At 41.1% G+C, this 25,561-nt stretch overlaps 1 protein-coding gene across 3 annotated transcripts in view; it reads left to right on the forward strand.

Annotated features, from left to right (window-relative positions):
• Window positions 1–25,561, forward strand: part of LOC124155554 (protein tincar) — an 803,451-nt gene that overhangs the window by 760,022 nt on the left and 17,868 nt on the right. For all 3 annotated transcript variants that reach the window (XR_006864202.1, XM_046529476.1, XM_046529477.1), the window contains exon 9: window positions 24,343–25,427. Coding sequence is in view for 2 of the 3 variants with exons in the window: in XM_046529476.1 (XP_046385432.1) it covers window positions 24,343–25,427 (1,085 nt within the window). In the remaining variant the exon portion in view is untranslated. The remainder of the gene's footprint in view (window positions 1–24,342; window positions 25,428–25,561) is intronic.

Raw genomic sequence — 25,561 nt, forward strand, 5'->3', positions numbered from 1 at the left:
CATTATGAAAAAGATAATTTTCTCCTCACCGACTATGGCAAAATTGAAAAAATAATCACTCCAATAATCACACAAATCAATGATAGCTCTCGATAGCCGTCTAATTCTAAGTTCCTTCCAACCTAACTAGGTGTAGCCTACTTTCAGTATTTCCTGTAGCCAAGTATCATAATTGCCTGCCTCGTGATAATTTTATGGATGCTTAAAAAAAAGAGTTTTAAGAGTTTGAATAATGTTTGATGCTCGACAAAAACATTTCTTCCGAAAATTGTAGATCCTTGCTCGTTAATTATTTTAGGTCATCCAGACTTACAGATATTCGTTTTAATTTACGATTTTTATTTTTTCTAAATAAATCTCTCCACCAACATTGACCAAGTGATTTTTACGATCCGGTAATATCAACAAAAAATGAAAAATAAAAAAACACGCATAGTACGTAAATATTGAGGAATGAACGGTATTAATGACTTTTATATTTAAAAAATAAATATAAACGTCAATTCTCGCTAAAAGTTTATCATAGTGCATAATGTAAAGCTGTAAACAAAGCTTTATCCCATAAGGAGTAGAATCGATTTCCTCTGTAGTAAAAGTAGGCAATCCGACGGGCACTCGCAGAGCCGAAAATCGCCCTATCCATGATAACCCTATTCCCTGAATACATCCACGGGGAGAATGTGGGCTAATCGGTTTTCCTGGCTCGCAATCATGGTGATGGCAATTGCTCGGGTAAGGGTGTTGTGAGGCATATCGTGATGCTGCTGGGGGAATACGACTCAACGCACAAAGGTGCATGCATGCATCTCCCATCATCTCGCAAGATGCCCGTGTGGTTTTGAGGGATCCTATGTCCCCTGCACTAGCGAGAGGATATCGGGGGAGTAATTGAATTGGGGGTAGGGGCGGGGCCGGGATTCAGGGTCTAGAAGGGGTGTAATAATTAGAGTAGGAGTCGAATGTTAGGAGCCCTGAGCTTGGACGGAGTGATAAGGAGTAGGCAGTGTGAAGCCTAATATAGGGAGGCAGACCAAATAATAGTTGTATACGCAGGGCAAGTGGGATGGCTCCTCTATTGTCGGACCACCAGACGGTCCCTTGGTAAACGGCGACGAATATTTCGTGAGCAGTAAACAATACCGAACTAACTAGCGATAATTTTCCTCGGAAATTCGAGAAATTTGGAAGACGTAATCAAATGGACTGACTGAAGGTTTTCCTTTACTCTCATTTTATCGTAATTCTTTATTAGTAGCTAATCTTGTATTTAGCACCAATCTTTGTTTATGGCATTCTAAATATATTTTGAGGTAGATTTTTTCAATATTTTCTTCATCATTTGGATAAGGCCCTACAATTGCAATTCGAATGGTATGTAGGCATATTATTGGAAAGAATTATATTTCTAGGTTTACATTTGTTATTTTTTTACTTTGTATTCGAACTGTGATGAAACTATTTTTTGCGATTTTAATGAACGATCACGCAGGCTTAAATGTGCAGAAGATGCTGTGCCTCCTATAACTTGCAGTGCAATGCTTCTGCACAAGGCACAAGAGATGAACTATCCTTGTACTTGCAATTCTGTATTCAAAGCTGATAGCTCAATCGAGATGCATTCCTAACAGGGTTACAACTGTCTTCGACCGCGTTTCGGTTGACTTAAATTGCAATTCCACTGTGGAATTTGCCACATGGTCACATTCCCAGATTCGTCCTGAAACACGGTTTTCATTCATCCTAAGCGGGAGGCGGCACCAGCGGTAGCTACTATTAAATAAAAACGGTCGCCATGACAACGCCGCAGCGACGCCATAAACTGCGTGAAACCGTGGAATCATTCACGGCCGTCATTGGTTTCGTAAGTGCGCTGGAGGTTTCGGGAAGGGAAGGCAATTGGAAAAGGTATGAAATTTACATTGCGGCCACTGCGCGCGCGAATTAACATTGCATATCGGTGGGGAGGAGTGGCGTGGGTGGGTATAGCCGCCGTCGGCGTGGGATCGATGCAGGCGATCGAAGGCGTACGTTCGGCCCATTCAAGGTTTCCTCAGGACGAAAGCACTTCCCGCCGCCATCCGAAAGTTCATTCTTGACTTAAAAGGTCGGAAAAGTTTTTCTTAATGAGCAGATTTGTGTGAAACTCCGCGCTCGTATTTTCTGTAGCACGTCTAAATTAAAAGTTACATTAATTTCGATTCACCGATTTCAAAGATGCTTGCTGACATTATAACATAACGGCATTATACAAGAAGTCAAAAATGGGAAATGTGATTTTTTTTAGTGTTCATTGCTGCGAGGTTAGTGAATCGCTCCCAGTGATTGAGTTATAGTTAGTAATTATTGGTCATTATATGTTACTCGATCGTTGAAATAATCATCGTAGACACTAACGGCTTTCGCTTCAGCCACCGTAAGTTAATCCTAAAGTAGATTAAGCTGATGGGTTGTCCAAAATCCCTTGACATCTCGGCCGAGAATCGTTGAGATTAACGCCTTTAAAATTTTTGCACGTTAATGCCTTGTTTTGGACCAGCGCGAAAAAGATATCTATGTATCATCCAGTATTCCTTTGTGTTTAATTCTTTTACTTATTACTCCCTGCTTGCTGCACATATTTTTTTTTGTGCAGCAATACACTCCTGATAGTTACTTCACCGCTTGGCAGTACATTTTCGCTAGCAAAATGGTAAATTAGCAGTTTTTTTGCATTCCTGACATTTATTTTTGGCAATATGTTTTTGTGTATGCGTACTTGTCAAGGCCATTTATTATATGTTTATCTTGGCTGCTAATCCCATGGTTGAGCATACTCAAAGTGAAGTTATTACTCCTGGTAGCCCTACAAGTATTTAAGAGGTGAAAATTGCCCAATAACTAGGGCATAGCCATAATGAGTACAGTAAGTACTTCAATTCCATTAATTTTATGGTAGCGCATGGAGTATTTTCTGCCTAGATGTCAAGAAGTACAAGAGGGAATCAATTTAGGTAAAAATTCACTTGCCAACAAAGACGGAATTCGGAAATTCCTGTCTCCTATTCATAAATTTTGGTATTGACGCGAGAATATCTCGCTTTTACTTCGTAAGAACACGGCTTTAATTCATGTGCCCCATTTCCCCCCATTCCTAAGGTTTTTGACCTGGCACTGTCTTGTAAATTCTTACTCCCTTGGATATATACATCTATTGTTTCGGCCAACTTCTTATATTTACTTCCGCGTTTGAATTTACTCCGAGAGCATGGAAACGAAAGATTTTACCAACAACTGATATTATCAGTGAGGAGCGGATGTTCATGCATTTTGGGTCGACTTATCCGTTTTGAACATCGTAAAACCGTCTCTCCCGCACAGCAAAAAAAACTAACCTGGAATGCCCCCCCCCGTCGGTTAATATATTTTACTCGACCTCTGTCTATCCCTCCTAGCATTATTATGCACCCGTTTTGTTCCTTCAACCCTCCACAAGCATTCAGAGAGGGATTTAATCGAAAAAACCGACACACACCGTAATAAAACAAATGTACACATCCCATTGTGATGTCAGGGCGTGGGATGGGTGAAATCAAGTCGGCATAAAGAGGCATGCATACCCCAAGGCATTACGTCGGCGAGAAAAAAAATACGAGCGTCAAATGAGAGTACACGGAAGTACTCCCACAGACAAGTGTGACCCAAATACCATCCAGGGAGGTGTGTAATGCAATTTTTCAAGGAACAAAACGACAAATTTTTCCTTGTTTCTCTGCTCCCGACATGAATCCATCTCCCGCGAAAAATCTTGACGTCCATCTCTCTCGTCCCATCTTAATGGATCGCAGCGGGAAAAGAGTGCCGTAAAGCAGTGTTTGGACGCGAAAGAGACGTACGTTTAGAGGCGCCACCGTCGCCTTTTCCCGCTCTTCCCTTGGTTCCCCTTCCCACCGCATAAATAAAGCGCAACAATCGGTTTATCGGGGAGCCACTCATGTAGCGCTTATCCGCCGACTGGAAACGAGTAGCGTTCCCATTAAAAATGGAACGGTTCCGTTTCTCTTGATTCCTCGCACTACTACCTACACGCCACCGCCGCCCGCCCAAAACAAAACAACCACCCGCGCGCGGTAATTCATCTTTCCAATGGAAGCGACTCCCGACGTTCTTTTCGGGGTATTTTCCGATTCTTCGTACCCCCGATTTCTCTCCTCCTCTTCTCGACCTCCATCAATTATTTCGACCATTTTGGAAGCACCTCCAAGGATCGATTTCGTTCAATCAATTCGACTCGGGACGTGAGTCACCAATCGATTAACACGAAATAAAAACTGGAATTATGCGACGAACGAGTTGGGAGAGCCAGTCTTAGTGGGAATCTTTCAAATTATTTCTATCTTGACGAAACGAATGGCTAACCAAAGTTGTATTTTGTTACAAAAGGCTTAAAAGATTATTTATATAAAATATTTTTAATTTTGAATTAATTATATTTATCAAGTCGAAATACATAATTTTCCTGGTTTTACCGAGGAATTGATTAGGATGTGACGTTACGTCGTAAAATCTGGTTGATTTTTCACGTAAGTCCAGACAAGGGAAATACTCCAACCGTCGGTCACATGCTGGATCAGGGTAAGACTCCACAAACAGAAAAACAGCTCACAAGAAAAAGGTAGCCAAAAACAATTTACGAGTTATTACCGTACGATATCTATTCAAAGTAGAGTATTCAAAAAATCAGAAGTATTACAGAAAACAATGATAGTAAATTCATGATCCCAAAGGAAACATTACCAGCAGAAAATTGCTCTAAAAATCTCATGGCTCACAAGACATGTGACTCCCAGCAGGTCTCGACCAGAAAGAGAGCTTGCCTATGCAAGGCGAGACAGCATTTGAGGGGAGGGCTTCTTCCAGGGAGTGGAGGGGTAGCCAGGCGAATTCAACAACCGCCCACTGATGCGTCACTGCCCCTGCAGAAACGGCCGCTCCACAAAACACCATTCCCTGGTTTTGAGACAACAGCCAGCACCCAGAATTTTCCCCTCAACTTCTGGGTTGAGACATCAGAGGAATCGTTCATTGGAACACATGGAGGGGAAGGAGATACTGGGGTGAGGTGTTGGAGGGAGAGAGAGTTTGTGATAGGACAATGGTAAAACTTCTCACTCCAAGTGCAATACTAAGGCCTTAGCACCGATTTCCCCTTGCTTGCCAAGGAGAAGTATTTCTCCGCAGTAGTCCTATATAAGTCTTGCATTGCAGGTAGGTTGGTTCGGGGTTGGTTCGGGGTTGTTTCGGGGCTGTTTCAGAGGCTGATTCCAGAGGCTGAGTTTCCAGAGGCAGGGTTTTCAGAGACAGGATTTTCCAGAGACAGGATTTTGCAGAGACAGGATTTTGCTACAGGCCTTTTGCGCGAAAAATCCTTTGCGCGAAAAAACCTTAGCGCGAAAAGTTCTTGGCGGGAGAAGTTCTGCGGATAAGTTCGGAGGAAGTTCGAGGAAGTTCGAAGGAATTTCTGGGGGGGGGGGGTACCAGAAATTTTTGGGGGGGGGGGACACTAAAAAATGCCACATCCTCTGTGGGAAAATGACCACAAAAATTGCTTGAACTTGGGGACCAAGACACGTCCACCAAGAACTGATTAATGCCTAGAAAACTTATCGAGGCATCACAGGTCCACTGGTTTTCACTGGATGAACCCCCACTGTTTAACCCCCCATGGAATTTACAAAAAACCATTATTCAGTGGTTAGAATTGAACTGAATATTGAAAAGTTTATTGATTGAGGTAACAGTATTCAAGAAATATCACTCAAAAATAGTTTTGACAAGAACATACATTTTTATCACTCTGTAAATAATAACCTCAGAAGTGATGTTTGGAATTCAACAGAATTCTTAAGTGAGTAACATGACATAATTACAAGAGTGAGACAAGAAATATGCTGAATTGATATAGAGTAGATTAATTAGTATTACATAGCAAGAAAATGAAATTAATAATCAATATGTCATAATGTGATGCTTGTTTCGGTGAACAGTGAATCAAAATTACAAATAATTATCATCAGCGACCAGAAGGAACTGGGAAGATTTTTATTGGTATAACACCAGGATATCTTTACCAAACTCAAATGTTCCTTTTCTCATCAGAGATATTTTGTGGTTTTTTTTAAAACCAAGTAAAGCAATACAATAACCAACCACTTAGTAAATGGGCAAGATTGGGTTGGTGAAGCAGTTGGGTTCATCAGAACCCTGGGTTGTCCCATTAGTTGGGTTCAACCACCTTATCAAAAATCAACGATTGACAAAAATGGGTTTTAACTTCTACCCAAAATTCATATTGCAACCCAAGAGAAAGTTAGGGTCGACCAACAAAATATATACCCCATATTATATAATCATTAAGTACAAGTTTATTCAAAAATACGGTTATTCACTAAATAATTATTAGTTATCAAAATACCAGCAAAAATATTCAGCATAATATGTGTCTCACTTAATTAATATACATTGGCATTAGTATTTCTCCCATTTAAACCCTCCATGTTTGTAAATATTATCAGTCCATAATTAATTATCAATAAAGAATCCTCCAAAATTCAACAAGATTACGTAAATGACAATAGATTGCACTAAATTCCTCGATTTTCCAATAATTATTAATATTTACAAGGCATATGGTATTCATGTCAGCTATTGAACAAGTACTGACTAAATTTAATCAAGATGTGTATATATATCTCTCAGTATTAATTAAACAAGTCAAAAAAGAATCATAGGCGATGCTAACAAAATGAGAACTGCATATTGCATCAACAAAAGAAATCACTCTAAATTTCACTCTTCAATTAACAATAGAAATGAGAGCTACATGCTGGTTGCGACAAGATGAAAGTTCATACTTGTCGGGCGATGAAGGTCGCAACTCAACGCCAAAACCACACTAAAACACAGTAGGCAGTCTTAAGATCAGCTGATCAATTCAATCACTCAGCCATCGATAGAATATCGAACACTGCAAAATCACGACACTTATCACTGTCCAGAATTGTGAGAATGTCCATAAAGTCTTGGTGGAGGAAAGGTGACACAAAACACAATTGAATCTTAATAACTGGGGCCACCTCCACAGCTTATCTGGAAACGAGCCATCTCGGGGATTTCCCCCCAAGTTAATCTCCCGTCCTCTCCCTCCAAGCACCCATAATTCCTCCACCTTACCCCATCTCACAATCACAGTAGACCAACACTAAATTACATGAGTGAATTAAGCAGATGAGAATAAGCAAGTACAATACAATATTTCAGAACAATTTCAATTACAAGCATAGAAATAGACTTATTATTCATTAATCAAAACAATATTATTAGGAATCAAGAGAAATTCAACACCGAAATCAAGCATCAAATAGTATTTGAGAAAGCAAACATTAGCATTCATTGAAAAAAAAAAGAATAAAAAAAAATCAATGATATTTCTCTCCTTTTAATTACTGGAATTACCAATGCCATCATGATATGCCTTTAAATGAGAAACATGACAAATTTTCTCTTTCCCAGGAGAAACTTCCAGAATAACTGTTACAGGAGAGAGATACTTTTTAAGGACGAAAGGTCCATTCCACAGAGGTTCCAGTTTTGCCATTTTCTGTTCACCTTTAGAACTGATAGGATGGTTTTTGCAGAGAACAAGATCTCCCACACAGAAAGTGATTTGGGAGTGAGATTTATTATAGGATTCTTTATACCTATTTCTGGCCTTTTTTAAATTAGCAATAACATGATTCAGGAAAACTTGTCTGTCACTATCGCTGAGATCATTCTCGAATAAAGATTTTGGAATGTCCCACTGATTAATTAAAGGATGCTTTAGTTCTCTGCCGAAAATTATTTTGGCAGGAGAATAACCACTGCTCTCATGAGAGGCAGTGTTCAAGGCAAAATTTAAGTCAGCAAGCATAGAGTCCCACATATGGTGAGCATTATTGCACAAAATAGCAAGTGCAGATTTTAGATTTCTATGCAATCTCTCTACCTGATTAGAACAGGGATAGTATGGAGAAACAAAAATTTGCTTAACCCCCAGTTGCAAACACATCTCCTTAATGGCATGAGATTTGAAAACTTGTGCATTATCAGAAACCAAAAATTTTGGAAAACCGAATTTTGGAAACACTCTTTGAGTGAGTATTGAAACAACCGAACCGGCCGTAGCCTTGCGAACTGGCTCAAGAAAACAAAACTTAGAAAATCCATCAATAAGAGAAAGTACATATTGGTGTCCACCTTTAGTCAGAGGTAAAGGACCCACAAAGTCAATATAAAGTCTTTCCCAAACATCAGAAGGATTGTGCGACGATAGCATGCCAGGAGGTGGAGCATTTCTGGGTTTACAAGTTTGACACAGATGGCATTTTCTGACCATGTCATAAACCTCTCTTTTCATATCCTTCCACCAAAAGTGTCTGCTAATCTTATCATAAGTTTTAGCCATGCCCAAGTGAGCAGACATACTAGAGCAGTGAAAATATTGAAAAATCATAGGCCTCAAGACCGTAGGCAAAACAGCTCTTCCTCGCTTAATTTTAGAATTCCCATAACATAATAGCTGTCCCTTCAGAAAATAGTTTTTGTCGTTCAAGGAATTATTATTAATCTGATTGAAAATATCCTTTAGAACGAGATCAGTTTCTTGGTGTTTTCGAATGTCGACAAATGACAAAGGCAATTTATGTAACACACAAGAATAAGGAACAGCTGACTCCTTATGAGTGTTAGATTCCACATCTAAATGACTATTTGTAGATGAGGATGGCTCAATGCGAGAAAAACAATCTGCGACAGAATTAGATGCTCCTCGAACATGATGCACAGTGAATTTATAAGAGGATAATTTAAGAACCATCCTGCCTAGTTTGCCCAACTGCTTAGGATGAGAGAAAAGCCATGTCAAGGCACCATTATCAGTGTACAAGTGAAATGGTTTTACTTGTAAGTAAACACTGAATTTTTGAATTCCAAAATGAATTGCGTGACACTCCAATTCATAAGAAGAAAATTTACGTTCATGTTCCAAGAGTGCCTTACTAGCGAAAGCCACAGGGACAAAATCACCATTTACTTTGTGATTCAAAACGGCACCAACCGCCAAATTACTGGCATCGACAAATAAATGAAATTCCTCGTCAAATCGAGGGAAAGATAACACTGGTGGATTGGTGAGAGCTTTCTTCAACTGGCAGAAAGCCTCATTTTCAACGGCTGTCCATTGAAAAGGAACATTTTTACGTTTCAAGCGATTCAGTGGCATAGAGATTTCAGAATACCTTGGAATAAACTTGCAGTAAAACCCACAAAGTCCAATGAATCTGGCCACTTCCTTCACATTTCTGGGAACTGGGAATTGTTCAATTGGTCTCACTCTCTCAGGATCAACTTGCAAGGTTCCATTTGTGATGAGATGGCCCAGAAAAGTGAGTGATTCCACACCAAGCTTAACCTTGTCCTCGCACACCGTCAAACCGGCACTGCGTAGTTTGTTGAGGACAGCATTAACATGAGATACATGGTCTTCAGCAGACTTGGAATAGATACACAAGTCATCAATATATGGGTAAACACATGAATATTTCAAATCGCCCAATACTTCATTAATGAGACGAGTGAATATTTGAGGAGAATTTACAAAACCAAATGGCAATCTATTATACTGGTACACTCCGAACGGCGTCACAAAAGCAGTTAATTTCTTAGAATTCTCAGATAATGGTATTTGATGAAAGGCAGAATTGAGATCAAGAACAGTAAAATATTTTGCATCAGCAAGATATTGGAATGCATGTTCAACAGAAGGTGTAGGATAACCGTCCGATTTAACAACTTTGTTCAACTTACGGTAATCAACCACTAATCTTTCAGATCCATCCTTTTTAGGCACTAGAAAAGCTGGCGAACACCAGTTTGAATTGGAAACCTCAATCACTTTCTTATCAAGTAAAGATTGGATGTGCTTCTTCATTAAATTTGCCTTTGGAGGTGACAATGAATAAGGATGGGATCGAATCGGAGTAGAATCTAGCAGTTCAATTTCGTAGGTCATAACAGATGTGACCCCCAATTCTTGAGAAATCACATCAGGATACTTTGACAATAAACCCTTCAACTTATCACACAGCGTGAATTCAGTGGACGACAGAACATGTGATTCGGATGAGTTACTAACTGGCGCCGATTTAAACGCTTCGCAATTGTCCGTAAAAGAAAAAAGAGAATTCGGGGCAATTTCAAAACTGACGTTCGCCGGACGAATAATCATCTTTGAATTACAAATGAAATCCACACCCAGTAACACGGGAAATGGGATTTTAGCTAGATAAAACACGTGGTTCCAAGAAAACTTGCCTATTTGAACCTTGAGTGAGACAGAGGAATTAATATGAAAAGGCTGCCCCGACACAGTGATTAAATCGACGTCAACATTCTTACGAATAACCTTTCTCCGGCAACATTTCAGAGAAGCAAAGAAATCTTCATCACACAGTGAAACTGAACACCCAGTGTCAATTAAAGCCTGGCATGGCATAGAATGAAGATTAATAGATAATATTGGCAATCGAGTCGAACACTTGTCACGGACGCTCATCAAACTCACGGCAGGCTGAGTAAAGCGTCGTCTTTTGCGACACTCGTTCACTTTGTGGCCAGGTTTATGACAGTAAGAACAATTAATAGGAAAAGAAACTTCCCTAGGCGCACTGGAAGAGGCAACAGAAGACGGATTCCTAGAGATACGATGGAAAGTGTTGGAATATTCAGCACAGTCCATTAAATGTTTAGAAGCCTGCGTGATAACAGAGTCCAATTCTACAAATGTGTTAGGCTGATTTGAGAACATAATTGCAGATTTTGTTAAAGGATTTAACCCTTGAATAATGAGTCGCACAATAGAAGACTCGGAATACTGCAAACCCAGCACCTGAGTGGCATTACGCACAGAACACACGAAATCGTGGGGCGTTTCGCGAGGGAACTGAAATCTTTTAACTTTCGTAGTGATCAAACGATCAAACTCTCTGTCACTAACAATTCTAGCCCAAACTTTTTCTGTGATTTGAGACCATGCGAGATTCAAGTTTAACATAGACAACCAAAAATGACGAGAGCTGGCAGGTAGTTTAGATACTACAAGGTACAATAACGTTGACAGAGGAACCAAGGACAAAGAAACGATTTCATTAACTTTTAACATGAAATTAAACCAATTCTCACTGTTTGACACTTCAAATGGCGGAAAATCACTGAGTAATTGTTTGACAATCACTAACCCTTCAGAAACTGGCAATGTCTGAGAAGCAGACATTTCGTGAGAGACGTGAAAATCACTGCTTTCCTCGTGCGTTGGGCGAGGTGGAACCACTTCTAAAGAAGATTCCCGTTCATTATTAGAAACTTCACTTCCTACGGACACATTAGCCGTACCCCTGGCCTTACGATCCTCGCCCGTGGTTAAATAAGTTTTTTCGTACGGGTTGTCAGTATTACCTCCAGGCATTTTGAGAAGTGAAGTGACGACAACGAGAAAAAGAGAGAGAAGAGCGAGATTTAAAACTATCTATCTCTGCTGGAAGAGTCCAATCACCAAAAATAGTGCGAGAATAACGAGCTGCTATCCAAATTATCAAGAACATTACGAGCATTACGAACATTAATGTCAAATGGCATATGACCACGAGGAAAAGTCGGCAACACTAGTCACGTAATCCCACACGAACCAAAAAGCACTTAATGGAACATAAAATAACTCACTTTTAAGAGAAGAAACAACCAGAAACTGCAAAAAGTGGAGAAATAGTGGAGAAATGTCACCATTGTCCAGCACTCGGGAGACCTCGACGAAAGGACAGGAAATCGAACCTCAACTCTGCTACCAAAATGTGACGTTACGTCGTATAATCTGGTTGATTTTTCACGTAAGTCCAGACAAGGGAAATACTCCAACCGTCGGTCACATGCTGGATCAGGGTAAGACTCCACAAACAGAAAAACAGCTCACAAGAAAAAGGTAGCCAAAAACAATTTACGAGTTATTACCGTACGATATCTATTCAAAGTAGAGTATTCAAAAAATCAGAAGTATTACAGAAAACAATGATAGTAAATTCATGATCCCAAAGGAAACATTACCAGCAGAAAATTGCTCTAAAAATCTCATGGCTCACAAGACATGTGACTCCCAGCAGGTCTCGACCAGAAAGAGAGCTTGCCTATGCAAGGCGAGACAGCATTTGAGGGGAGGGCTTCTTCCAGGGAGTGGAGGGGTAGCCAGGCGAATTCAACAACCGCCCACTGATGCGTCACTGCCCCTGCAGAAACGGCCGCTCCACAAAACACCATTCCCTGGTTTTGAGACAACAGCCAGCACCCAGAATTTTCCCCTCAACTTCTGGGTTGAGACATCAGAGGAATCGTTCATTGGAACACATGGAGGGGAAGGAGATACTGGGGTGAGGTGTTGGAGGGAGAGAGAGTTTGTGATAGGACAATGGTAAAACTTCTCACTCCAAGTGCAATACTAAGGCCTTAGCACCGATTTCCCCTTGCTTGCCAAGGAGAAGTATTTCTCCGCAGTAGTCCTATATAAGTCTTGCATTGCAGGTAGGTTGGTTCGGGGTTGGTTCGGGGTTGTTTCGGGGCTGTTTCAGAGGCTGATTCCAGAGGCTGAGTTTCCAGAGGCAGGGTTTTCAGAGACAGGATTTTCCAGAGACAGGATTTTGCAGAGACAGGATTTTGCTACAGGCCTTTTGCGCGAAAAATCCTTTGCGCGAAAAAATCCCGCCAAGAACTTTTCGCGCTAAGTTCTGCGGATAAGTTCGGAGGAAGTTCGAGGAAGTTCGAAGGAATTTCTGGGGGGGGGGGTACCAGAAATTTTTGGGGGGGGGGGACACTAAAAAATGCCACAAGGAGAAGCAGTAGCTTCAAAATAAAAATAAAACTTTTGACGTGAGCAGTTGAAAAACTTTACTAAATGAAACAATGCGGAAACATTATTTAACGATAAGGTCATTCGTTTTTGGTATTCCCGGAATAGCTGAGGAATTTATTCCGAGCTAGTAGACTAGTATGCATAAAAAAACGAATTTTGACGTGAAAACTTGCTAATAAAGCTCAATAAATAAAGCAGAAACATTATTTTAATAGTGAGTTCATTTATGTAATCCTTCATGTTAAAATTAATTCTGCTGTTAATAAATATAAAGAAGCTTAATGATATGATATCACATTTTTAATAATCGCCTATTTCAAACGCCTTTCTTAATTTTTCTCAGTCAAAAAAATATTACTTGCAGAGGAAATGAGAAATGTTTCATTAGTAGTTTAAGCTTTAAAAATTAACTAAATTAAATTTATTCGATGATTTATGCTCGATGAATAATTCATTTGTTTATAAATTAATATTTTAACTCGATGTCCAAGATTTAAGCGAAGTCGGTAGGTTTTTCTTTTTTCCATTCTCATCTTCCTCCCTACCCACGCCAACTGACCCTAGGGTCGCTTCTCGCTACTCTTATGTCTTTCCCCTACCCTAAAAGCCCCTCCATCTTATTTTATCAGCGTCAACTCTGACTACTTCGTTGTCTCTCCGTCCGCTCCCAATCCCATCTCGTCTCAGACCTCCTTTAATTTCTTTCTCCCATCCCCATTCTTTTCCCTCGGTCGTTGTATTTTTCCACCAGAAGGAGACTCGGCGTATTGGACAAATAGATACTCTCGCATTTCCCCGGTAATCCCTCGATTTCTTTGCTTTATATTTTTTTCTGCTTGGTGGACATCTGACTTCGATAATCCGAGATCAAATCAGGGTTTGTTCCTTTTTTCCACGTTTTTGTGATCTCGCTCACTGGCCTGTTTGTCTGTTTGGTTCGAATAGTGCAAACAGTTTTAATTTATTTTCTTGCTACCAAATCAATCTAAAAATTGATACGTGCTTTTGATAACGAAATACATATCAACTATCCAAGCCACGTAATTTATTAGTGACGATATTAATTCTCTATCGATATGGTTGTATGCTTACACCTATGCAGCTCTCCACGCAACTGTATGAGTCGGAGAACATACATTCAGGAAGCTATATCGATCTCTAACTCTAAAAGGGCCCAGTGGGCTGTAGCGGGGTAAGTCTCATGAAAAAAGTTAGTATAATCGTCCACATTCCTATGTTAATTCCTTGTTTACATCAATCCAAAATTTCTTCTGTAATTTACGTACAGAGTGAAATTTATTAATGGACATGGTGCATCATTTTTTATATTCCATACAGGATCGAGTGTATAGGACCATTATTTTTCAATGCGTAATGTTGTTGGTAATTTTTTAGGCACATAAATTGCTTTCAAAATACAACTTTGATTTTGTTGCCCTCTCCTCACTCAGCGATATACTAGTTATTTAGAGTGACACCTGAGGGAAAGAAGCTACAGCACAGTTTTCCGTCGCGTTGTCATTCCTCGAGCATCCCATGAGTTTTCAAATTGATTTTTATTGCTTGCTTTTGGCCAACTCTTGGGGTAATAAATATTTTGGTGCATGCATATGGTGCGATTAAATATTTCCCCCATAAAAAACTCCGAAGTGCCAAAATTAACTAGATTAACTTATTATAAAAATATCCTTCCTTTAACTATAATCCTTAAGTTACCCTCAAAATATGCTATTAGCTGCTAATGTGAAGTTTGGCCAGGACTTTGGATTTTGGGTGTTTTTTTTCCATACTTTAGTATCTAATTTTATATAGCCATATTGAAAATGTACTCACCCTGACTGTATTTCACGTATTGGATCAATTAATGCGTTGATTAGCCACAAAACCCCCATTGAATTCGCTTTCACGGGATAATACTTTTTGCCGTTTCGTTCTCTGAGAATTTTTATGAATGCTAAGTCATTAACTAATTTAATAATTTACTTCTTGTCAGCGTTTCTCAATTATTTTTAGTAGCTCGAGATTAAGAAGTTTAAAAAAATAATATGTAAGAATATAGTTACTTCAGACCTGAAATCGTGAAAATCTACCATAATAATATATTGAAACTGTAGAAAAAATTGTTAATATTTTAGCAAGTAAACATATGGAATAAATTAATTTCCGGGATTTTTCTCTAATTTCACGGACAGTTTTCATGCATCAAGTGGAGGAAAATACGAAATGCATTGTAACCCTTAGAGTATTTGTGAAAAACTGCCAGTTATTGATAACTTATTAGTCTGTAGAAATAGTTCAAATAAATTTTGAGCTTCTTTAACAGAATACGCACGGGATTGGACGCAAAAAGTAGAGGAAAAAGTTAATCAAGTTTCAAGTTTGAAACGCCGCTAGCCTTTGCATGCCAACTTTGCCCCGAGTATTCGATGATTGCATAGACGTGTTTTGAGTTTCTTGACTGTCTGGGAATAAAATCAAGTTCGCCTTTGGATCTCGAGTTTTTCAAAGGGTGTTCAAGGCTGCGTGTTATCGACGGTCCCGCCGTCACCAGAGTAGGGATCTGGCAGAGGGAGTTTTCCACTTCGTTCTCCCGAATTCCAGACCTTGAATCTTTAAACGCCTCCTCCTCATCCTCTGCTCCTGGGATCCCTTCAAACCCCACCCACCCAGTCCCATCCTAATTTTCCTCCCCTTGCTTGCCGATCCATTCCTTGCCGATCTTCTCCATTTACTCGTTTTAACGCGGTCTTTCCATCACGGCGGGATACGGGGGACCTAGCGAAGGAAAGCCATTCTCAAGTGCTTTACTCCCTTCTCGCGTATAATTCACCCCTTCTACCTCATTCTGTATCACCAATAAAGGCGAGTATTCCATATACCACATCAATTTCGATATCAATGTAATTTTAAATCCATCACTTGCTGCTGAATTTAAGCTATTTGTCAAATTCATTATTTTTCGCAAGCCTTGAGGGACAATTATCACAAATATCGTTCAAGTCTGAACACTTTTATTTCAAACAAAAGCTGGTAATCAGGTCTAGTATTATTAATATAGATGGAAATAATAATTAAAACTATTTTTCTATCTCAGATTGGTCATTATATTTTTTGTTTTAGTCAAAGGAAATGATTTGGGAGGGTATAGGATCATTAGCTTGCTGACCCATTTGGATATTACCAAAAAATGGATTCTTATTTTAAACTTGGCATTATTATTCATTATTTCTTGACTCTTTTCTATTTTTGGTTGTAATGCGTTATGCGCATTGTATCCATCAAATTTTTATCGATTCTAAATGATTTCTAATTATTTAATTACAATTAATAGTTTAATGTTTTTTGCTTGTCGTTCGTGGTAGAATTATAATTTATTCATTTCATTAAAAGATGTATTCTGTTTTCACTTGTATTTTCACTTACCTAAAGCACCTCTTTACAAGTACCTTTTTCAATACTAGCCCCTTGAAAATGCTTACGAAAAGTATAAACCAAAACTCAACCTAGGGAACGTGGGATGAATGTTTGGGGAAAAACTATTAAAGAAAAGGGAAAGCTATTTAAAATATACTTTGCATACAATAGTTATTTTTATTTTCCTAGTTGATTTTTTTTCAATTCATTTATATTGCTTTTCATGCTAATTTTTGTTTCCTTTCAATTTCCTTTGTCCTTTCACGGATTTCAATATTGAATGACGTGTGCGGAAGTTGAACATCGCTCTATCCATTATGGCGCCATTCGCATTACACGTGTCGTGCATGCCGTCTCATGAGCTCCGAGAATTGCTATCGCACATGGGGAGGGCTGCGCTTAAGTCCGGATAGGGTGTTTTAATATGAGCATTTTGCAAGTTATGCATTTCATGGGCGGCTCCATTCTGCATCTTGTCGGGAGCAAGAAGGGCTCCGTCCCACCATCTCAGGTCTCCTCTATCCCTTCCCCATTCACCAATGCGTTTGCCATTCTTGCCCTCCCTCTACATACCCTTCGCTGTAATTTCCCTGCTCCGCCACGGGGGAGGGAGGGGGTTTCAGCCAATCTTCTCTCCGTCTCCTCCTTGTGCGTTATTTACTTCGCTCTCTCCCCATTCCCCTCCTCCTGTTTCCCCACCCCATTCTATTTATGGTCGCTGCCCATATTCCACCCTAGGGTACGCCTCCCCCCTCCTACCTCTTCCTTCCCTCCCAATATCCTCGAGGGTTGTTTAATTGAGGGCGCCAATTAGCCATTGATGGCCCCAAAGAAGCGCCATGCCCCCATCTCTCCTTCCTCCCTTCCCCAAACGCCATTGCATCGCCCTCTCATCCGCTCACCCTGAGCAAAAGTCCACTTCCGGAAAGACTCCTGCCTTTCTCCGTCATGTATTCGATTTCTACCGAGCGCATTTTTTTTCAAACTACCCTTGGCGATCTTTTTAGGCCTGTTTATTGATTTAATAAATCAGGGTCTTTAAAATATCCAGATGTTTTCCATTTTCACATAATTTCCTGCGAGATCAAGTGCGCAAAAGTTTTTTTTTTAGTGGGGAGAGTAGGATCGAATCGCCTCTTTTCAATTTAATTGATCTCTTTTAAAACAAAGAAATACATTTACTGCTTTTCTGGGATTTGAAGTCCTAATAGACGGGCTTATAAGTTAGATAATGTAAATGACCAATTCATTCGAGGCATTTTAACTTTTTAAGTTCAGAATTAATACGTTGTTAATTACAATTCTTTTTAAGCCTGTTAATGGAAGCAATGAGTAAGGGTTTCACAAAGTACTGCTTGTTCCATTTTCACTCCGTCTCGTTAGAATTAATCTCAATAAGCTTGTGTTTGTGAAAGAAGCGATACCAATTCCACCCTTTCCCGTTAAATTGACTTTATAATCATGCCGTAATCGATTTAATTCCCACTTTTTTGAGAATTCAAATAACTTTTGGTCTTTTTGTAATAGGACCAGATTGTAAGAGGTACTTTTTAATTGTGAATTCTTATTTTCATCCAACGATAAAGTGTAAACATTACATACACAAATATATGCATGTGCTCTATGTTTTCATTCTGGCATTTTTTAATAGATAAAACATCGATTTCTATTAAACTCTGATGCATCCGTTTTCGATTTCATGGTAGATAAAATTCTTCGTTGAGCACATTTGCTTTCTCTGACGTGAATTGCAGTTGGCCTTCATCCTGGATCTTCTTTAAGAATATTACAGAGGTATCTGTAAGTCTATCCTACATGGTGACAGGATGTAACAATTTTTTACACGATGATCTAGTTATAAATGCCCATGAGACATTTGAATTTCTTATTTTAATTTCCAATTTTTCTATATTATTTGATTTTTCAGACCTAAAATCAAAGCACTGGTAAATGTTCACATCGGAGAAAGTAAGTAATGAATATATTTTTAACGAGTCTAACGATGTAGCGTTTAAGGTTCATCATCAGGTGTAACGTTGTATTGCGTGACTTTCAGCCAGATAAGATTTTTACGAGTAAGTGTAGAAGTGTTGAAAACGAACAAAGATTATTCTCTGAAGATCGTCACAATACACTGCGGTATTGTGAGACTTCGGAAATTCGAAGTAGTTTTCACTTCGTTGTGGATTTTTCTCGTAGAATGTTTGATCGCTGCTCCAGCTTTCGTTGCTCAGCAATACATACCACCTCGTTCCGTTGCATGTTTCATAACCACTCTTGTTCTCCTTTGCTTCATCACTACTGAGTAGCACAGAAGGGACTCATCGTCAGCCCTCTGCCCAATGTGTCCCTGAAAACACTCCTAATGCTATTTACACCACCTTGCGCCCCTCAAACCCTTACCCTTTTGTTTTTCCCCACCTTTTCTCCTCAATCTCCTTCCCCTCTTTCCACAACTTCTTCACCTCCGGCGAAGCCCTCTCTTCTCCATCCTAGTGACCTAGTGTCTTAGTTGCATTCCTAAGGTTGAATGAGATTTTAGTGTTTTTTTTTTAGTAATATAGGTTAATCATGAACCCTAATTTTCTGATGCCGAGCTTTCCGAAAAGGATATGTTTAAACGTAGTCGTTAAGAAAGCGAAATGACAAAAGTATCTTCTGAATTATTTTTTCATCATTAAAGAATGCTATACAAAGAGAAAAGTGTGAAAATTTATGAATCGTACTGCGCTTTCGAGCCTCATTTAATTTGTACATATATAACCATGTACACCCCAGTTGCACATTCTAGCTTGCAAACTTGTATTTATGGAACTTCTTCTTCACATCATCTTGATCTTCATCACATGGAACTCTTCTGCAAAACAGAGCTTCCACGGAGTTAGGGCTACCCCCTTTATGAATTCTAGTGCTATTAATTGGAAAATAGAGTATATTCAGGGTAAATACAAGTATTCTCGACGATTTGTGAGAGGATCTTTGCATTTTTTTAAGATTCTCGAAGTTTTAAAGCTTTTCTTTATAAACGGTGGCTAATATTTGAAAAAAAGGAAATAATATTAAATCTAAACAACTTACATTTTTTCGTGTTAAAGTTTGATGCCATAATAAATTATAACCATCTTTCTAAATTAGGCGGAGATTTGGAAGTAAATATCAAAAGAGTCTGTCTGCTATTGGTACAAAAACATACTCAAACTACATTTTTCTAATTGAATAAACGGATAACGGTATGGTCTTCGGGCTTCCTGATGACGTGATTTTCCTTGAATGACCCATTTTAATTTTTAAATAAAAAATTTGTGTCATTAAATGTTTTTGGATTTGCTTTTTCGGAAATCTCCAGTTTTCCCCTCATCAATTTATTTTGCATTATACATCGACCCGTCAGTATGTAAATGTTTTTCCAAGGCCCTTTTTTCAGATTGCTACACTCTTACTTTTCCTATGCATTTATTTTTAGATACTTTATTGAGGACATTCTATACTTATATTATAACATTCTAATGTGGTGCCGTAGACTCTTTGTAAAGTCTCTCGTACAGAAAGGCTTGCATTCTGTGGGTAAACACAAATTTTAAGCGAATCAGGATAGGGGCCTCTAAAGACTGAGAAGCTGTGCACTAAGCCTAGATTGCTATAACAATTGAAAGTAGATATATTTCAAAGCAACACCGAGTGCACCATATCAGAACCCCAATATACTTCCAGATTCAACGGAAACGATATATTAAGAGACTTATTTTACCGAACTGATAGGTATGGAAATTCGTTTTACCGAGCACGATAATGGACTAATAAATGCTCAGCGGAAATTCGTTATAGCATTTCCCCTCATTTGTAAACGGCTGGTATCCTAACACCCCTGCCACACGCCTACTGAAGCGGCTTTGCTGGGTAGTATGTACCTCCAAATGTAGCTCTAATGCAGTGGTACAAAATCTTACGAGGGTCAACGTTAACTTGCGTTTATAAGGAAAATTTTCATTCGCTGTAGGCGTAATTAGGATTTAAAGGCAGTGTGGTAGGACGCACACTAGATTAAACTAAACTCGTTTCCGGAGGGGATATCGTGTTCTCGCGCGGCACGGAACCGGAACAAGTTTCCCAGCGTCCCCCGCTCTCGGCGCGTCCGTTTTCCGTCACCCTTGTCGCGTCGTCGAAGTTATCGCACCTTGCTTGCCAAAGAATTACGAGTGGTCGGGGTGGGCGTGGGAAATAGTTTAGGGGTCCCGCGGAGGGGCTCTGCAAAACGCTCCGATATGGAGTAGGGAAAGAAGAACGAATTTTTCGAAAACTCTAAAACTAGTTTGTAAGACTTTACCCTCGTCCTTTCAGTACGGAGGGTTTCCTTTGGAATTTCGCCTCTCAAGTGATTCAGAGATCGGTATGAAGGTCCCGTCTTGACGTTCCAATCCACGTTATTCCTTCGAGCACCATATTTCAATTGTAAGAGGCCATTTTCTCAAACTTTATCTTACGCAAACTCTACCCCCTCTCTCATCCCAATATAAACCTACACGAAGGTCCGCCGGTAAGTTTTCCTGTATTAGAAATGTTTTTATAAAACTTTTTCTCCTGCATAAAAGGTTGAACTGCACCAAACTCTTGTCAAACTTTTATCTGCAACGTGCAGATGTACCTACACACTCCAACTTCTGACGCTGACATAGTTTTAATACGAACTTGTGAGGAGCAGAGGTTGTTGGATAAGCTAAAAGTCTCTTCTTAAAATACTGAGAATCAGAGGAATAAAATAGACACTTAAAGCACAAAGAGCCTGGGATATTATAAGGGAACTACAAAAACCTATGTTCAAAATTTATTTCAATCGAATACATGCCAAAGTTATCGAATTTCCCGTGATAATTTCCCAAGCGCAACCCATTTTATGATTGCTGGTCCAAATTTTGAACTGATATCCGTAAAACTGATAAGACCCCACGAAAGCATCGAACCGAAGTACGCAATAAAGATGAAAGGGCGAATAAGGGAGTCTATTTTTCGTGACTTGTGTAGCTGCGAAACCAGCTCTTACCAAAGCCTTTTCTGATGATTTCCGTTTATGTGCACGCAATAAATCTCGATTTCAAATCTAAAGCCGTGAGATGTAACCTAGCGTGTAGTGTTCCTCTTCTATCCATTGAGTTTTTTTAAGCGCTCCATAATTGCTTGGAGTTTTGATGAAACTGGATCCTATTCTACGCGTCGTCATCATTCTTTTGACCGCAACCAGAGAAATTCGCTCACTTCTTCCCATTCTTACGTTTTTGGCTCAATTTTAGAATTTTATTCTGTTGCATGTCACTATATAACTGAGAGGTGCATACTAAGAGAAACGTGAACCATAATGGTGCACTTGTGGTTGAAATAATGGCTTATATTTACAGCTAACTATCGTGTTCGATTTGATAAACGCCGCTAGATTTTCGTTCGTGCCGAGACTTAAACTGTTTAAGTATTGCGGTGATCTTTATGAGTGGTTATCCTGATTTAGATTTCCATTATTCCTTTCACAGTTAGGTAAGCAGTGCTTTGAACGACATTTGCGCCACTAATAATTGATGTACATGCTCACCGTATTTTACCTAGATTAGCTTCATAAGATCACGTCTCATTTGCATTAATTAGATGGGCATAGCTTCGTCATTGCACAGGTCTTGCACAGAGATCTAGAATCTGTTAGAACATTTTAATTTCATTAGGAAGGGGGACACATATTTTTCTGATGAGGCTGGTCAACCCTTTATGGCTTTTTAAAATATAAAATCTGGAATATTGGGTTCATTAATATAACTTTTTAATTTTCTTTCTTATTTCCATTTAAATTTCTTGGACGATGGATGTTCCGACGATATGAGAATTCATACTTCTCTTCTTATTCTCCATGCTCGGTGCTGTTTGTTTCCATCTTCATGAAACTAAGAGTATACTAAAAGGATTCCATTATTGCCTACAGCTTCGGTTCTTGGCTGATACTTTTTGTTGCCATGTTCATGAAAGGAAGAGTACATCACACCAGTGGAAGGTCTCCCCTCTCGCTTCGCTACCGATGCCTTCTAATCCAATTGAATAATGGAGAATCCCTCGGAAAGGGACTAGAACAGGCTGCTTCAGGATCAACTGCCAAGGTGGTGAGGAATCGAGAGCTAAGAGTATTTTAGGGTGGAGGTGAAAAGGCAGGACCTGATAGTTCGGTTAGGGGTGGGATAGGGAAAGGATCCGATTGGGGTGTGAGATGCGATAGGGCAATCTTGTAGGGTGCGGGGGTGTGCTGGCAAGGTCTGGCGTCCACTTCCGGAAGACCTGCCCTGCACCCTAAATCCCTGGCGCTCGCAACCCCGACAGGGAAAGCGATTCCTAATGTGATTCTCCGTGAAAGGGAGAGACTGGGAATGAAGAGGGATGAGTCGACCAGAGGATTCGGTGGAAGCAAGAAAGAGTGCAATCGATTGCACCAGTTAATAAACCCCTTAGCAAATATTTCTGAGGAAGGGTTTCACGTGCTCTCGTGGCCGTGAGGTTTCATCATATCTATTAAAGGAGGCGTTCGTGAACAGGATGGAGCTTCTGAGAGGATCGTTATGTAAGAGTTTAAAGAAAAGGTTGGTGAAGAGTTTGATCTGGAGTGTAGCTCTCTACGGTGCGGAAACGTGGACATTGAGGAAAGAAGACGAGAGAAGATTGGAGGCATTCGAGATGTGGGTATGGAGAAGAAGGGAGAGGGTGAAATGGACGGAGAAGAAAAGGAACGACGAAGTGCTGGATATGGTTGGCGAGGAGAGGCATCTTTTAGATGAGATACGGAGGAGACAGAAGGTATGGATGGAGGGAGTACTTAGCGGGGAGAGGATGTTGAAAATGGTGTTAAAGGGTAGAATGTTGGGGAAACGAGGGAGGGAAGGAAAAGAATAGGATTTTTAGATAGATTGAAAGGGGGTAGGCCTTACAGTGAATTAAAGACGGCAGTGCTGGAAGGAAAGGGAGGCTTCCAGATCACTTCTTGAATACTCCATGGAATTCTTATTCATGGAATTCACTCCTACCTTAATCGGTAGAATACTATAATAATAATTGGGTGTTTTATTTTTGGCTTTCTACCGGTCAAGGTATGTCTACATCAGGGGCTTGTATAAAGGGGGCCGAAAGGGCCTTCCCCCCCCCCCCCACTGTCCCACGCTGTCGGAATTGGAAAAATTAAGTTCTGTCGTCTGAATTGGTCTAATGATTCATGCTCGAGTGCATGGCCGCTGCGCCTCCTGTCTTTTCTCGTCCTCCTTCCTCTGTGTCCACGATTTCGCACCGTGAAGCGCTACACTTACTGTGATTCTAGAGTACTGGATAACTAGCCTCCAATGATTTCATTAATGGGTTTTTCTTATTTATAGGAAAATTCTCCAAAATCGTATGCACATTAATGGCTGAGCCAGGTTTCGCTAGTAGTGGGCCCTGGTCGCTTCTATAGCGGCGAGGGTGTTCCCCGTCCGTCCCTTCCAACCCTATCCCTACCCAGAGGCGTCGTCGGGCTCCTATCGCGGAGGCGCCTCTTACCTTTTTCCTTCCTTTCCAAACCCCTCCCAGGGAGCGCGGGCGTATCAGTTTTATTACTGGGTCCCGGCTCCGGCGGTTGTAGCCCTGAAAGTTTTATCTTGGGTTCTCATTGGTGTATAACTAGCCCTAAGGACCAGACTTCATTGTAAATTGTCAGTCAAATTATGTCCTTTATACAATTACAATGCAACCAAGCGTACTCATACTAAAAATTAAGCATTTTGAAAAATCATCCGAGAGGATAGGGGGGACGGGGCAAGCCATGCCTCACGATTTCTTATCAACGTGGAGGAGGGCTCGAAAAACCGACAAAATCGCCTCATATAATTAATGGGCATGAGTATCATTGGCGAGTCCTTAATAAATACTCTATGTAACCCTACACTGCTTTCATTCTTTCTTTGCAGATGCCATCTGGCGGACGGATCTGGACTTCCTGGGCATCCACCGCGACCGCCTTGTGCTCCTCAACTTCCTCTCCTCGACCTTCAACTCATCCACGCCCCTGCCTCCTTCCCTGCCCACGCCCCTCTCCCTCGACGAGGTCATCCTCAACGGGACGGCCTCCAGCGTCTTGCAAATGACGACCACCACCACGCTGCCACCAACCACCACCACGCTGACCACCACTTCCAGCACCACCTCCTTCCCTTCGCTGCCTCCCCCCTCCGCCTCTGCCGTCACCGCCCCATCCCCCATGCCCTCCCCTGATGACGACGGCGACCTGTGGGACGGCGGGGCGGTCTGGTGGGGCAGCGGCCCCATCTCCACCGAGTTCCTCAACTACGCCCTCGCCCTCACCGCCTACGCCGTGCGCTACCCTTCCGTCTTCTGGCGCACCAGCAAGCCGCTCGCGTCGCTACTGTCCGTGCAGCTGGCGGCCAACGCCATCTACGCCCTGCTCTCCTTCGCTTCCATCTCGGTCCTCTACAAAGTGCAAGTGGTCAGGGCCGCCGACGGAAGCTTCGGAAACGACGCAGTGGCGGCCGGGGCGGACTCGCAGAGCTTCCTGCTCTCCTTCTTCTCCAGTCTGCATGGCAGGGGGTCGGAGGGAAGGTCTGCGGGCGGAGCGGGGAGCGGTAACAACGGTCCCTTCCTCTTGAACCCTCTGGTCACGCTGGCGCTGTTCGTCCTGTCGGGTGCGCTGGTGCTGGCCTCCAGCCTGGTGCTCTACTTGTACGGCTTGTGTCGCCTACGCTCCTTCCTGGGTCGCCAAAGGGAGCGCGGCAGGCTGATCACAGTGCCTGGGAGCCTTGGGGAGGGTGCGGGAGGTGGCGGCGGCGGTTGGGGCTACTTCTCGCACTGCGCCGCGCTCTGCGTGCTCATCTCGCTGGGGGTGTGCGAGGCGCCGTTGCTGCACGATGCCGCGCTCGTCTACCGGGGCAGTCTGGACGGAGCGGTGCTCGCCGGCTCCATCGCGGCCGTCATGCACCTGCTGCTCTGGCTGCTTGCGTGGCTCATCCTTACGGCCAAGAGGCGATGGGCCTTCAAGGTGAGCGAAACGGTCTTACTCAACGAAACAGCTTAGGACTAATACCTATGCAGTCACCCCTATGCATATTTATGATAATTCCAATCATTTGCTCGACCGTAGCTACGCATTCTAATGATTTTTCTTTGGAATTT

This window comes from Ischnura elegans, chromosome 3, assembly GCF_921293095.1.
Source record: "Ischnura elegans chromosome 3, ioIscEleg1.1, whole genome shotgun sequence".
NCBI lineage: Eukaryota > Metazoa > Arthropoda > Insecta > Odonata > Coenagrionidae > Ischnura > Ischnura elegans.